At 34.7% G+C, this 15,320-nt stretch overlaps 1 protein-coding gene across 9 annotated transcripts in view; it reads right to left on the reverse strand.

Moving 5' to 3' along the window:
* Positions 1-2,891: 2,891 nt before the first annotated feature.
* Positions 2,892-15,320, reverse strand: part of Nfib (nuclear factor I B) — a 228,092-nt gene continuing 215,663 nt past the window's right edge. For all 9 annotated transcript variants that reach the window (XM_048350549.1, XM_048350717.1, XM_048350377.1 and 6 more), the window contains one exon: positions 2,892-5,578. In XM_048350549.1, the coding sequence (XP_048206506.1) occupies positions 5,449-5,578 (130 nt within the window). In that variant the 3' untranslated portion in view covers positions 2,892-5,448. The remainder of the gene's footprint in view (positions 5,579-15,320) is intronic.

Below are 15,320 nucleotides of genomic sequence, written 5' to 3' on the forward strand. Positions count from 1 at the left end.
ACTAGCTTACACTGCTTTTCATGTATTTAGGCCATCTTTTGTTACTGGTACTGTATCATGCAATAAAAGTTATCTGAGGCTTCATCTAGTGTCCTGGTAGGCTAGTGGCACTGAAGCATTTTTTTCACAATCTCAACATACATTTGAATTGCAACACACAGATATTTCTAAAGAGTATTAACTAGTGAACCCTTTTATTTTAAAAGAAAAACAAACTACTTACAACCATTGAAGAAAAAAATTGCAACAAAAAAATGTAAAAATTGACCGTCTCCAACTTGTCCCCTTTACTATTAGCAATGTGACCAACAGATCTGTGGCACAGACACAGTACAAAGAGTTGTCATGGCAATGAGTTTGGCTGATGCAAAGGTCATTGTGCAGGGTCAAAGGGCAAAATCAGTGGTCCATGTTACCCCCCCCCCCAACTGCAAGGCTCCACTCCACCCACACAATTTTAAGGAATTAGAAAAACAAGGGGAGGAGGGAACTACCAGAAAGTGCAAAATATGAAGAAGGCAGCTTTCAGCTCCTTCAGCATGGAGTAGGACATTCAATTTTGAGCTTTTACTATTGAACTGGAATAGCCTGCACATTAAAAAAAAAAAAAGTTTTCTATAGAAACCCAATTTCTTAAAAGTCTAGGAAGCATGCAGCTGGTTAATGTTAACAAAAGACCTTGACAGGAACATGTAAACTATATTGAATGTCATGCCTGGGGCCTATCTGCCAGCAATATTGGAGAGTTGTTTCATTAAGAATGAATACTGTACACTGAATATGGGATAACTTTTTGCAGCCTTCATCATTTTCACACAGTATATAGACTCTGAGTCTAGGTAGAGAACACGTCCTGCTGTCATACGGCTGAAGATGTTCCTGTGCAATCTCTTCCGTTGAGTCCTTATGAAGCTACAAGTCACAAATCCAAGATTCTGCTCCCTGAGGACACATTTTTATGAGACATAGCACTATTTTCGTTTTCTGCCTATCCTGAATGCTCTGTGAAACTTAACCTTAAATACCATCACGTAATAATCACAAAAAAAAAACTTTTGCTAAAGGCCTTATATACTAATAAAAAGACAGTGGTGCTTCCAACATTCTGAAATGCTCTGAAAACCAACTTTTCCAATACTAAATACAACAAAATAACCTTCATAAAATATAACTTTTCTCCATTTACACTTTTTTAAAGGATTAGTGTCCCGTGCTTTTCAAGCATGGGAATCTGTGAAATATCTCCTAACATGGACAGATTTTTTTTTAATACATAACTTAAGAGCCTGGAGAGTTTTAACTCAAGTCCAGTCTCTAAACAAGGAATATTCTTGTTTACTTTAAAAATGGAAACAACATACAGTTCCATTATAATTGTTAAAAAGTTAGCTTTACAAACATGGGAATTTTAATTTAAAAAAAATCTTAACAAAACTATACAGTGTACAAATTACTGTCTACAAGGTAGGCGGTTCATTAAGAAGACCTTCCGTTCTTCTTGCTACTTTGCAGCTTCACAGATTCATTCACATATTCTTTAATGGAGCTGCCCACCCGAACATTACCCGATAACTATATTGCTATAATTAAGATTCTTGCCATGTCTTTATGTACAGTCTCCTTCACTGCCTGTTTTTATTTTTTTCCTTAGATAAGCCTCAAAAGCTCACGCTACTCCAGGGGAACCATGCGTCAGAGGCACTGTGAGTGGTGGACTGCAAAGCATCACAACAAAGATTGGACAGTGCCACAAAACTGGTGGCTGAAGACACCCACCCCATACAGATGCCCTTGAGTGACCTTTACCTCCTGAGCTCTGCATTCTGGGTAGGGGAGGGGTGTGCAAGACCTGCAAAAAAGTGGGGCCCTTAGTCAGAATATACTTCCTGGTAGAAGAAGAGGCTGAGAATGGGTTTGAGATTCTATATAGTAGTACTTTTAATAGGTTTCTCTCAAAAGGGAAGAAGGAAAAAAATGGATTTAGAAAAAAATAAAATAAAAAGAGAAAGCAACACTTGCACTAGGCCTTTCTTTATATTCAAGAGGAAGGCAGGAATACCCACAGTGCATCACTGAATTTAGCTACAACTGCTCATTCACTGGCAAAAATGAGAGCGAGTCTGCCCATGAAGAATACTGTGTGTCCTGGGAGGATGAGTTGTTCACCTAATAGGTCAAAGATACATAAAAAGCTTGGCTGAGAGAATCTGTTGTCTGCAGGGCAAGTATCACAGACATGGTGGGACTTCCTTTGGAACGTGTGCTCTAGGATCCCACTGTGCCAGCCAGCATTTAGGTTCATCAAATACAATTCCCTAGCCAATCAGCATTGTTCTAAAGTATTCATTATTAAATGATATGCTGTGAGAACAACTGACAGTTTATTTTATTAAGCCATGGTCTGGGGGACAGAGGGTCAAGGAGCTCCTCAAGACAGCCTACAGTGTGTGTCACTAATTCTGAAAGATTCTCCCTCTAGCAATGAATTCACTCAGTGGGACTGGGGGTGGGGTGAGAAGAGTATAAAATAAAACAAGCCTTCATTCACTCCTAGTCTTTAGCGGGAACTAAATCAAACATAATATATATATATATATATGTATATATACATACATACATGTATATATATACATATATATATTTGATGTACCATCCCTTAACAGAAAATCAGTATTTATAGGCTTAAGTCATCCACAGGAAAATGATTTGCTAAAAATTCTAGATATCTTTCTGCTCTAGTTTTCAATTTAAATGGGCCAGAAAAATAAAATCAAGATTAATTTATTTTGTTCCTTAAAAAAAACGGAACATTGATTTTAATCTATCAGTCGAAATATATTCAATAATAGCAACCTTCCATCCAATCTTGTGACTAGTAAAATTTAAAAAAGAAAATCCAAGGGCACTGTGATCCAGGGGAAGTAGAAAGTCACAGGTAAGTCCTATCCTATCATGAATCAAATGGCATTGGGCAGGGCAGTAGCAGGCAAAGGATCCAAAAACACTTCCTCTAGCTGGGCAAATGGGGCTTTGCTAGAGAAAGCATGTTGCTGTGTGTTAAACCCTGAAGTGTGGCATTTCAAAAAAAAAAAAAAAAAGACTTTACTAAATATGAGACAGGCTCACTCTCCACTGTAGATCTAGAATTTGCAAGAAAAACTGCCAACAACAAAAATAAGATCATTCTTGCTTGTTTCTTTTAAAGAAGAAGAAAAAGAAGGAAAAAAAAAAAAAAAAAAGGCCAAGCCAAGTCTGCCCCTAAGAGAATTTGTTGTGTTTGCTGTTCTTACTCTTCTGTTGTTTTGAAAACCAGAAATGAGTTCATCTTGCACCCCAGGTGGGAATCAGAGGGAAAACCTGTGTAAGTTGAAGTTTGTCACAGTAGGCAGAAGTCGCTTTGCAGCCCAGGCCCATTTCAGGGCTCACTGCTTCACAGCTCTACACTGTAAAGTGTTCAAAAAAAATCCTCCCACCCACCCCAGAGTATATATATGTATAGAAAAAAAATCCCCTGTCCATCTCTCAGTACACAAAAGGACCTCATCACACTGCAAAAATAGCAGTACCCACTTTGGTCAATTAAAACAAACAAACAAAAGAAAAAAAGCATACATTGTTTTTTTTTAAATCTGTGTACTTACCTATAATAACCAATACAGCTAGAAGCACTACCTACATAGGCAAAACGTGGTATTGCATAATTCGTATAAATTTGAAACCCCTCCCCCCCAAATATTAATTGGAAGATGAAAAACATGAAAAGTTAATAGAAAAAACACCAAAATACTGAAAATATTGCTGGTCGATTACAATTTTTAAGCGGCAACTATACACAGCCATGATATGCTTTATAAATGTGAGATAAAGGTATAACTGTCTAAAAAATCCATGATGTCACACATTTTTCTTCGTCTGGAGTACAAAATATTTTGTCATAAAAATGGTAAAGATTTAAAATGATAATAAATGCAGCAAAACAAGTGTAGTGATGTCACTTTTTGTGGGTTTTTTTCTTCTTTTTTTTTCTTTTTTGTTTTTTTTTTTTTCGATTTCAAGGCAAGGCACGTAATGTGGACATTATATCTTCGTGCAAATTAGGATTACTGGAAAGAGTATTTTTTTAATTAAAATTTTAAGAGACAGAGGCAAAAATGTGTCTGCCCATGCACACTACGGATCTGTCAATACAAGAAATTGGTTGAACAAGGCTAATGTCTGAAAGCACCATGCAAGTTTTCAGCACCCCGATCCCATGTGTTTTCTCAAGAGTGCGTTTTTATATCCAACACCCTGGCATTCCCAGTTTGTAAACTGTAAGCTTTACCCTTGTGACATGGAGTTGCCTGCCTCTTTGCCTCTAAAATGCAGATTTTATAGAAACTTTTGTACACCCTATGGGTTCTTGATGCAACCAGTAATTTTAAATAAATAAATTTACCTCCACGGAGGCTGCAGCTAAACCAACATAAGTGCTGTGTTTTCATTCATTTTTGTTCCTCAAGCACATGATTTGTCTTGATTTAATGCCTTTTTTTTTAAATGCCCTCAAAAACGGAGGGGAAAATAAATTCGCTCAAAATTATTTAAAATTCTTTTTAATCCCCTCAATTTAGAGTCCAAGGGCTGAAGGACTTATAATCATGATTCCCCTTTAGATATAAATTTATAAATTGCACTTGCCTCTGTTAAGTGTTTCTTTTGTGGGGAAAATATTATATTAATTTTTACTGTTGCATGCAGAGATAACACTTCACCTACATAGAGGCATTTCTTCCATAGAGCCTTTGTGTTCAAACTGTTTTTTTCCTTTTTTCTTTTTTTTTCCTTTTTTACTCTTTTTTTTTCTTTTTTTTTAAATTTTTTTAAGATTTCAAACTGGGTTACACACTGGAAAAGGCTGGGTTAAGGGCCAAAATTTAATAAATCTGTACTGATAACTAAAGGCTACAGAGATTTTATATATTTTTTTTAACTTTTAGAAATCAGAGTGCTTACAAAATGGCTGGCTCATGGCTCTGTCACCGGGCACCTCTGATATTGCCTCCTAGCCTTTGTTGGTGAGATAACCAGGAATAGTGATTCCATGCGTAAACAACAAGAAATACTAAACCAATAAAACTAGCTTATCATGCAAATATTAAGGCATCTAGAAAGTCAGTTAAAATATATTGTCATAGAGACAGAACATCTATTTCCCAGCGGACTTCATGTAACAAAGGCTACGTTGCAGGGCTGCGATCTACCATCAGTGAAATATCATCGACCCTTCTGAATGTCATTATAGTTTCAACTTTAAGGGAATTAGTGATTGTAAGTGCTGCAATGCTGGTCTATCATCTTCTTTTCTTCAGTTTCTTTCCTTTCTCCCTTTTTGTTTTGTCCAGTCTTCCTTGTTTCCTTTATATATATTTTAAAATTTCTTAAACTATTGTTGTATTTCTTTTTCCCTCAGTTGCTTGTTTCTGCTTGAAGGAAAGGCTCTCCAATTATGTTCAAACCATAATTTTGGACATTTGCCGGTAGGATGGGTGTCCTATTTGACACTTGGAAAGGAACCAAGCTAGCCCAGGTACCAGGACTGTTGAGAGGAGAGAGGTAACAAACAGGAAGAGAAGAAAGAAAAAAGAAAAACAAAAGTTAAAATTTACAGCAGTATTAGAATAGCAATTCCAGATGCATCAAATTACTAAAAGTTTTTACAAAATGAATGGCATAATATGACTTTATCATGAGATAATTAGCCAAGCGATTCACATTTTATACCTATATACACTCTATATATACATTCTTTCATGAAAATTTATATCTACTTGTATGGCAATAAAACCCGGCATAATACACAATACACAGTTGCTAAACTCTAACTAAGGATATTCTTCCTAAAACATTTGACCCATAAATATAATTTAGTTTTTGTCCAAAGACAAAAAAAAGAAAAGCAACCAACTATAATAATTCCAATATACTATAGCTTACCAGTTATATTATCTCATATATTATAATTTGTTTTACTTTTAATTTAAAAAAATTTACTGGTAAAATAAGTTTTAATTTTTTAACTTATTAGTTAAGCAAAATTAAAAAGCATAATGAAATATAACTTAACTTCTTTCCTCTCACAAGAGAAAAAATTGCATTTTCCAGGCAGGCTTGTGCATAGTAAGCAATTTGAAATGTTAATTATCAAACATATCTTAATCAGAGATTTTTAGTAAAAATTAAACAAAAAGAAATCATAGAACCACAATGAGAACTATCTTACTTTGTTCTTTAAAAATACTAATTGTCAGAGGACTTTATAGGAGCCCAAAGGCTCCATTACATAGCTCTAGAGTTTTTCAGTGGTTAACTTGTTCTCTATAACTTTACTTTCAGATACAACCAAAGTTTTCCTTTCGATTCACATTCCCCTACTATGGGCTAGCAACAGAAGCCTGAACATTCCCTGATTTCACCACCAGCAAAAACACTGCATCTGGGCTGCTCTGAATTAGAGATGTCTCGAAGGGGTAGTGGGGAGGGGTGTTGGAGTAAGTAAGCAGATGAGATTTCCTGCCTCTCCCAAATCAGTACTTAACCTATGTTGGATTTAGGGTTGTTTAAAAACAAAACACAATTGAAAAACAGTTCTCTACTGTACTCTGGCCTAACCTCTTATAAAAAAAAAAAAAAAAAAAAAAGACTCGCATGGAGGAAAACAACCCAGATTTACATACCATGAAGCAACCCCATACTATGCATTTTGGGTACACCTAATCTGCTGTATTGCTGTTTCAATATTCAACTTGGAATGAATGTCAGCTCTATTACAGCTGCATAAATAATCATGAACTAAGAAAACATCAAACAGACAATTGCATCCCCAGTTTAGTCGTGAAAACATGAATGGAATGGAAACATACTTTCAATGTTTACAGTTTCATTTATAGTATTTGCTTTACTTAGGCGAGATCAACAGTGTCTTTTAACCTCTTGATATAGATGCACATGTCTATTCATGTTTCATTTCCAAGATACAAAAAGCATTGGGAATATTAATATGCATTAATAATTTTGGATTAAAAAACTAAATATATAACTTTTTCACTCTGATGATATCTCTATTTACAAAGTGTCTTATTGCTACATATCTAGGTATCTATTACTTTTTTTCAAATTTTTATTATCAAACTGATGTACAGAGAGGTTACAGTTTCATACGTTAGGCATTGGATACATTTCTTGTACTGTTTGTTACCTTGTCCCTCATACCCCCCTACTTCCTCCCCCTTTCCTTTCCCCCCCTGAGGTGTTCAGTTCACTTACACCAAACAGTTTTGCAAGTATTGCTTTTGTAGTTGTTTGTCTTTCTAGGTATCTATTTCTGAGAAAATATTTTAATAGAAAAAAATCACAATGGTTTTTTCCTTCAGGGTATTTTACAATTATATGATGAATTCCACAACAGCAAAATACTTCCTTTTACTAATCATTTAGTAGAGGACCTAGTTACATGAGAGATGCTTTATAAATCTGGGGGAAAACAAACCAATTATTTCAAATCACAATAAATTATATGTTTTAAAATGTGTGCCCATAATTACATGTAGTTGGGGATATATTGTGATTTGATCCTTATTCAGACAAGAATAGATAATTTTGAAATTAAAAATGAGAGATACAGAGCATCAATAAAATACTGGAAAAAACACACAAACTAAGAGTTACATCCTCATTATCTGATGAAGACTCATAATTCCAAAAAAGAAGTATTTTTTAACTGAAATCTTTTTTTAAAGATGGGGCTATTTTCACACATTTCTATCTTCCCACACACATCTTCAACAATTATTTCTGTGGTCTGTACCACTGATCAGGAACAACATTACATAATGTATCAAGAAACTTATTTTCACTTCAATTTGCTTCCACTGAACTTTGCACAATTAAAGCACTTATTACTTCATATCACAATTATTTTTTATGTGCAATTGTCTTGCTTGCCTGAAAGGTGAACACCATAGAGAAACTGATTGTCATATCTATCTTTTTGGAGTTTGGCCATACCCAGTACTAACTATTTATTAACCATAAAACCAATTACAAAACAGATTGGTAAACAGTGGTATATAGGGTAAAAAAGTATAAACAACTACAAAAGCAATACTTGCAAAACTGTTTGGTATAAATGAACTGAACAACTCATGGGGGGAAAGGGATAGGGGGAGAGGGGAGGGGGGAATGAGGGACGAGGTAACAAACAGTACAAGAAATGTATCTAATGCCTAACGTATGAAACAGTAACCTCTCTGTACATCAGTTTGATAATAAAAATTTGAAAAACAAACAAACCAGATATCCATTATTTTTAACCTGAAGTAAGAAGTATGTTTGGAAAGCAAAAACTTTAGCTTGGTAGAAAAACACAAGTAAATCATTTTGTGAAATCAGTGAGAATCCCCAAATGAAGAAGCTCAAGAAAGTCACTTAGAAATGCTTAGAAGTGAAGCCCACATTGATAATTGAAAATAGTGTAACTCCTTAAAGGACAAGCTTACTAATTAATCAAAGAAAAGACAAGAATTGAGGTGTATTTTTCAGTTACTTATTTACCCAGTTCTTTATTACTCATGCTTTATTTTTTTTTAAAAAGCTCCATAAAAAGTAAATTGATGTTAGTCACAGGGAGGATTCTTGCTGTTCTAATGTCTAACAAATTTCATTTGAAAGTTTATTTAAACCCTCTAAACCTCCCCTACTACATTATGACCATTCCAAAATTGCAGTGTGTAATGTATTTGTCAATACTGTTTATTAACATTTGGGGGAAATAAATCTCAAACATTAACACTATGTAGAACTCATATATGAGTTTTTACAAGCCTCTTCTTGCTAATCTGTAGGTTGAGTTCAGAGCCACAATGTACATACTTTAGAGCTTTCTTTTTTGGCAGTCCCATTAAAAAATAGTCTAATAATGGTAATTCATCAGCTATTTGTAAAATTATTTAATCATATAAACTAATGTAGATCATTTCACTAATAAATACAGCACCTAAAATTTCATATCAAATAAATAGGTGTTTTACACAAATCCGTATGCATACAAATTATGCAATTAATCACATATATGGATAAAAAACACACACCTCCCTACAGATATTAGTTTTCTATTAAATAATTAGTAGTTTTAACTCATGGTGGAATGAGAATTATACAAATAATTTTATGCTCAATCCAACAATTTTCACTCTGGCCAGAGAGTTGTTAGAAAGTTACTAAAAGAATTTTTAAGTATTCACGATTAAATGCAGCTGCTTCTGAAATGTATGTTCAGCTTGCATTTACTTTATCATTACATTTTCTATTGTCAAATCATCTCTCTTGGCAAACTAAAGAGTACTAAGAGGTTGAAAGCATATCTATAGAAAACATACTGGCCATAACCAGTTTTAAAAAAGAAAGAAAAGAACATAAGCACTTTGTGAAAAATCAGACAGGAAAATTACAAAAGGTTTTTATCACTTAACACAAAGCACAACCCATCTACATGATATACACAATGAGATATTTCATTATGAACATAATGCACAAGAACTAAATCAAAATCCCACAATTAAAGTGTCTCATATCATGGAGACTATTTCACACTATTTTGACAAAGTGTATGCTGCATCTACCCCCAGAAGAGAAGAAGTAAACTTATGATTTTGACCCTCGGATACATGAACAAGTAGGCAATGGGCCTGTTTCATTTTACTCTGATTGAGACTACCTTTAAACCAGCACCTTGTTTCTTCTACCTATCATTTTTCTGCAGCAACAGAGTGGCATTTCTTGGTTGAAGAAACTCCAAATCACATCATTTAAGGAACAACTTAATGAGCATTAAGCTGGAAAGAGACTCAGATTTCTGTATGATTCAAATGGATAGAATTAACACAAAAGAAATGTTTGAAGTATTAACTGACCTGAGTAGGACTAACAGCAATGTACCATCTGTGAGAGTTTACAGATGCTGTAACTTAATTTGCTCTCAATAAACTCCTGAAATGGCTATCATCCCTATTTACAGTTAGGGAAACTAAGGCACTTTTTTTGTTCAATGTCTCACATATAGCCTTTGGATGTAAGTTAATTCTGTCTGATTCTCATCAGCAAGTACACAAAGTCATATTGCCTTCCTAGGAAGTCAGATGTAGACCCGATCTATCTATGTATCTACCTATCTGTCTATCTAATCTATCTATCACAATGTATATAACATATATCTATATATACATATATATGCATATAGATAGTTATAGATATGTTTCTCTATAACTATATACATATATGCTAAATAGTTATAAACTATATATACATAGTTATATATATAGTTACATATATATATATATTTGTAGATAAGATAACTAACTCAGGGCACCATGGTTGCTAAGAAGGCACACAACCCCCTCCTTCCCCAAGCTTTTTTATCTTTAGCTATTTTTCAGATTGGACCCACACATTTTACCTGGGTGCAGTCTTGGACAATGATCCTTCTGTTTACTGGGATTACAGACATGCACTACCACCCCCAGAGCTGGAAAGGATTTTTGAACAGGGTTTTCTGAAGGCAAACATACTTGCTTTTGGAAACAATCAATTGTTTTGTGGACACAAACTGGATACACAGAAGAGACCTGTGCATAAAATATATTGGTCTGGGGCCAATCAATCTGAAATTCTATGGGTTTCTCTCCATCAGATGGAAATATAAATGAAGTTCTATTAGGGTAATAATTTGAAGAAGATTAAGAGCCAATAAAGTACTTACTACTTCCTTTAAAAGTGAGACATCATTAATATACCTTCACTTTTTATTGTCAAAGTGATGTACATAGGGGTACAGTTTCATACGTAAGACAGTACTCAATATATTTTTATCCTTGAGAAACTGCGCTAAACCGTTGGTCTTTGTATATAAAGGGTAAACAGACTAAGTCTTTCAGTGAAAGAGAGATGAACTCTTGAAATGGCCATCTAATCTGGTGACTGTGGGTTGTTGTTTTTAAATTATGCATTCTGAGACTGTGCCTTCACAGCTAAGATGGATTGGTCCTTCAGCTTTTAGCCAATAACCAACTAAGAACCACATGGTACCAAATAAATATATATGAAATCATTAAGTTCAATCAGTAACCAAAGTAAAAAACTTCACCTTTTACTCTTAGGTGGTTAAAACAATACACTACTTGAAGATGGTAGAATTTCTTTATTGCTAGTTCATATTCATTTGATAATAAGTTGGACATTTATAACTATTCCTTTATAAAATATCAATATACCAATATACCAATACTTTTCAGAGGAATAGTAATATTGCCTGTGCCTGTTCAGGATGCATTTATTACAAAGTACTAAGTATTCTGTCAAGAAGTGTAAAAAACATTAAGGAATGAAACACAAAGAACTGTTTAAATTCATACATATCTAGATTGTGAGAGTAGGCCTATACTATGATAAAAATAGGTAGCTGATAAGAGTAAGCAGTGCCTCTGAAAGCAAGGGACAAATAGATTAGACACATTAAACGTTAAAGAACTATTTTTGTATAGTTCCTCTGCCCTAAACTCTTCCAAAATGTATAGTAGGCTCTTTCCAATGAATAGCTAAAATCATGTCTGGAAAAAAAATCAGGTGTGAGTATGTTAATTAAGTCAGAAACAATTGTATTGTATATGTTACAACAATTGGATTGTATATGTTACATTTGGATGGCTGTTTACATCATTGTTAACAGAAAGGCTGCAGATGGTGTCTTATGAGAAACCACTCACTTAGACCAGTGAAAAGAATGGGTAACATTTGAGCTAAATCAACTAATGTATTAGAACAAAGAAAATGGTACTTAATAAACATCCTAGCAATGTGGATTTACCAGTTACTGTTTTATGTGATTGACCTACCTTAAGGCTTCACATCAAACATGGGAAAAGGTGTCATTATGCTTAATTTTACAGCAGATGAAAATAAAGCCAGGAAGTGAGTCATCCTGTTCAACTCATATTGCTATGAACTTATAAAAGCCAGGGTTTGAACATAGCATTTATTTTTTTTTTGCCCATACATTTTAGTTGGGTTTTGCTTTTTGGAAAACTAGTTGGTATTTATTTGCTTATCCATTATTTAGTTTTTGTTGGATTAGAATTTAAATCTCAACTGAATAATACACAATGAAATTCCAATGTAAGTTTTACTCTTGAGCCCAAACTTCAGCATAAGTAACTGTTTTATTTTTCCAATTCCAGTTGCTCTTCAGCTGAATGCAACATGTGCCATCACTTTATGCATGTGCAGATGTGGCTAAAAGTCAATAATTTGCTTTGGGGTTTCTTTTCAGAGGATGATAGACTGGGAGTGAAATATACAAAGTGCTTTACACAGGTCTTGAGTTTCTTCGATTTATTTTCCCCAATTTCAAGGATTTTATTGCCATATGAATGATCCCATTCGCATGCAAGATAATTTCTAATGATTATTACTATTTGTAATAATCTGTATCAGAAAGCTCCCTGGCTAGCTCTTACCTGATCTGCAAAGTACTCTTGAGGGCTCTTTGGGAAACACCAAATATCATAAACTGCAGGTGGCTCATAGAACTATTCTAACTGCATGCAATAGCACTTCATAGTAATGAAAGAGAAACATATTTGTTTCTTAACTAAGTAGGTAAATAGCTTTCTTTATTGCTACTCCTTGGGGACCCACAGCTTTGAAAATAACATATCAAAATTGTAGGCCATCAAACATCATTAGTTTATATTCAATTGTTTCATATGTGTTTTGTTATTATGGTATGCTGGAATGAGGGTTAACTTTCCCTTGAACAAATGCTAGTATGGCCTATGCTAGTGAAATATTTAATCTAATGAAGAGCACAAGACAAGAAAAGCCCTGAAGTATGGAACAGTTGCAACTAAATTACAACTACTAGACTCTTCTAGTATAAAAGCTCTTATAAAATCCTAAAAGACCCTTTAACAAGGCAATCCGTATACTTAAAAGTAAAAAAAATTTACGTCCTTTGCATGTTTGAACATAAGTTAAAAAAAAACCTCTTTCCCTCAAAAGGCCAGATTAAGAAGGTATTTTTAAAAATTATATTTGATCTTTTTGTATTTAAAGCTAACAATTAAAATGGAGAATTGCTATGAAGCCATCTAATTATAAGTAAATGACAGTACACACACGTATATACTTTATAAGTTTGTGTGTGTATATATGTAATATATATGTATATATCAACTTATGAAGCTGTGGGCAGTTTTAGCCAGTTAAAATACATATGGAATTATCAAGCTCATAGTAGTTACTTTATCTCCCTCCCCCAGCCCATGTTCTGATGGAGGAGAACCCCTTATTCTGGGCTTCAGGCTTTCTCTAGTGTGTATTCCCTTCCACCCCTGGGCTCCTTTGCAAGGCAAATCGGACAATATCAGAGTGCTTACTGCTCCTCTTATTTGCATATGTGATTCTTCAACAGCAGACAAAATACTCTACAAAACTGGTGCTCCAAAATAGTGGCTTTCAGCAGAGAAAAGCACCGAGGGAATACTAAATTAAATTGAAACATTAACTTTTCTATAAAGGCCAAAAGAGATTCTTCCACCAATGATTTTCCTTTAAAAACAAACAAACAACAGTATTATGTGCACAACTGCACCTGCAAAGGACAAAACTATTATATGAGAATTCTGAAGCATAAAGTGACAAAACATTGAGGGACTCAACACTATACAGACTGGACCTTGTAATTCTGCTCACATGTGCTAACATCTTTCTCCTCATAAAGCAAAGTGAACAAGAAGAGAATAATTGTAACTTTCTATAGTTTCTGAAAACATTTGTGTTCAATTTCCTGAACTTCAATGAGCTTTTGCCTTTTACGTTTGCTATTACATTTATTCATACATAGGCTTCAAACCCTTAGGATCCAAAAAGGTAAATAGTAAATGATGCTTTGGCTGTGGAAGGACTTGGGTTTCTTATGGAACTAATGCATATGTAAACATGGTGCTTTACATAAAACATCTTCAAGGAGGGTAGGTGTTTTATACCCTCCCTTTTCCCCAGGAAGGGTTAAATGCAAGGTTTACATCTGGGAATGTTCTGCATCATGCTCCTCCCTCTCCAGTAGTGCTGCCAAAAATCATCTGACAGGAAACGTAAGATTAAGTTTGTCCTACCTAAGCGAACAAAGAGTGCTCTGAACAGGCCACCGGTTTACTGCGGAGCGGGAACTTTTCTAATCCTGCTGGAATCTGCCGTGCTGCTCAGAAAATATCACAGAAAAAAAAAAGTTTTCTTTCCTCTAACATCTTGTCCCTGGATCTTCTCATTTCGGTCTCACTGCCTATCCTGCTGCTTCTCCCATAAAGGTTAACTTAAAGCTCCAAACATAATCATGTGGAAAATGGACATTATTGATTCCTATGGCCCATTGTTCCCCCATCCTAAGTCCCTGAAGTTCAAGTTCAATCTGGAATTACATCATGTCTGGTTTCTCCTGGTAACCAGACGGCTTGAGACGTGACCACAGCTACAGAAAAAACAAACAGCCTTCTTCACGCTTCGGCTCCCCTATCGATTCAAACGTAAACTTTTTTTCTTTCTCTCAAGTATGCTTCAAGTATGGAGCATGGTTAATTTAGAGATTAAGTTCCAAATTAGATTATCTAATGGCATCTTAATGGATTGCTGACCCATTTCCTGTGGGATGGCAGCATGCAGGTCTGGCTGGAATACAATTAATTTCTTAGGAAGTGTTCTGAAGAGTTTGCCTAGATAAAAAGGAAACGTTGTGTTGTACAAATCTTGCTTTGTAAATGGAGAAAGTTAGGCAAAAAATACAATCACTCCTAATATATTTTTCAACAGCCAGATCACAGAGATTGTGTATCTGTGAAAAACACATTGGTTCTTTAAAACAATGGGAATGTTTTTAGTTTTGCTACCATAACAGGTGCAAATAATTTTGATGAGACTAGAGAGCAATTCTTTTCAAGAGAATGTTCAAGTATGAAGAGCAACACCAGCTAGCTGTCCTGTTACTAAACAATGGTCATGTGCAAAACTGCACATGGCTTTTGCAATTCTCTGCCTTGAACCAAAGATTCTTTCATTCATCTCCCTTATCAGCATTTAACTCAGTCCCAGAATGGTGCTAGGGGCTCAGAATGGTGTATAAAAAGTTGAGCATTTTGAACACACGTTCGAGCTAACAGCTGAAAAGGAAATTCAGCACTCTGAGAATAAAGCTCCCCCCAGGAACTCCAGGAACAACCCAGCTGTTGTACTAT

This window comes from Perognathus longimembris, chromosome 1 (assembly GCF_023159225.1).
Source record: "Perognathus longimembris pacificus isolate PPM17 chromosome 1, ASM2315922v1, whole genome shotgun sequence".
Taxonomy (NCBI): Eukaryota; Metazoa; Chordata; class Mammalia; order Rodentia; family Heteromyidae; genus Perognathus; species Perognathus longimembris.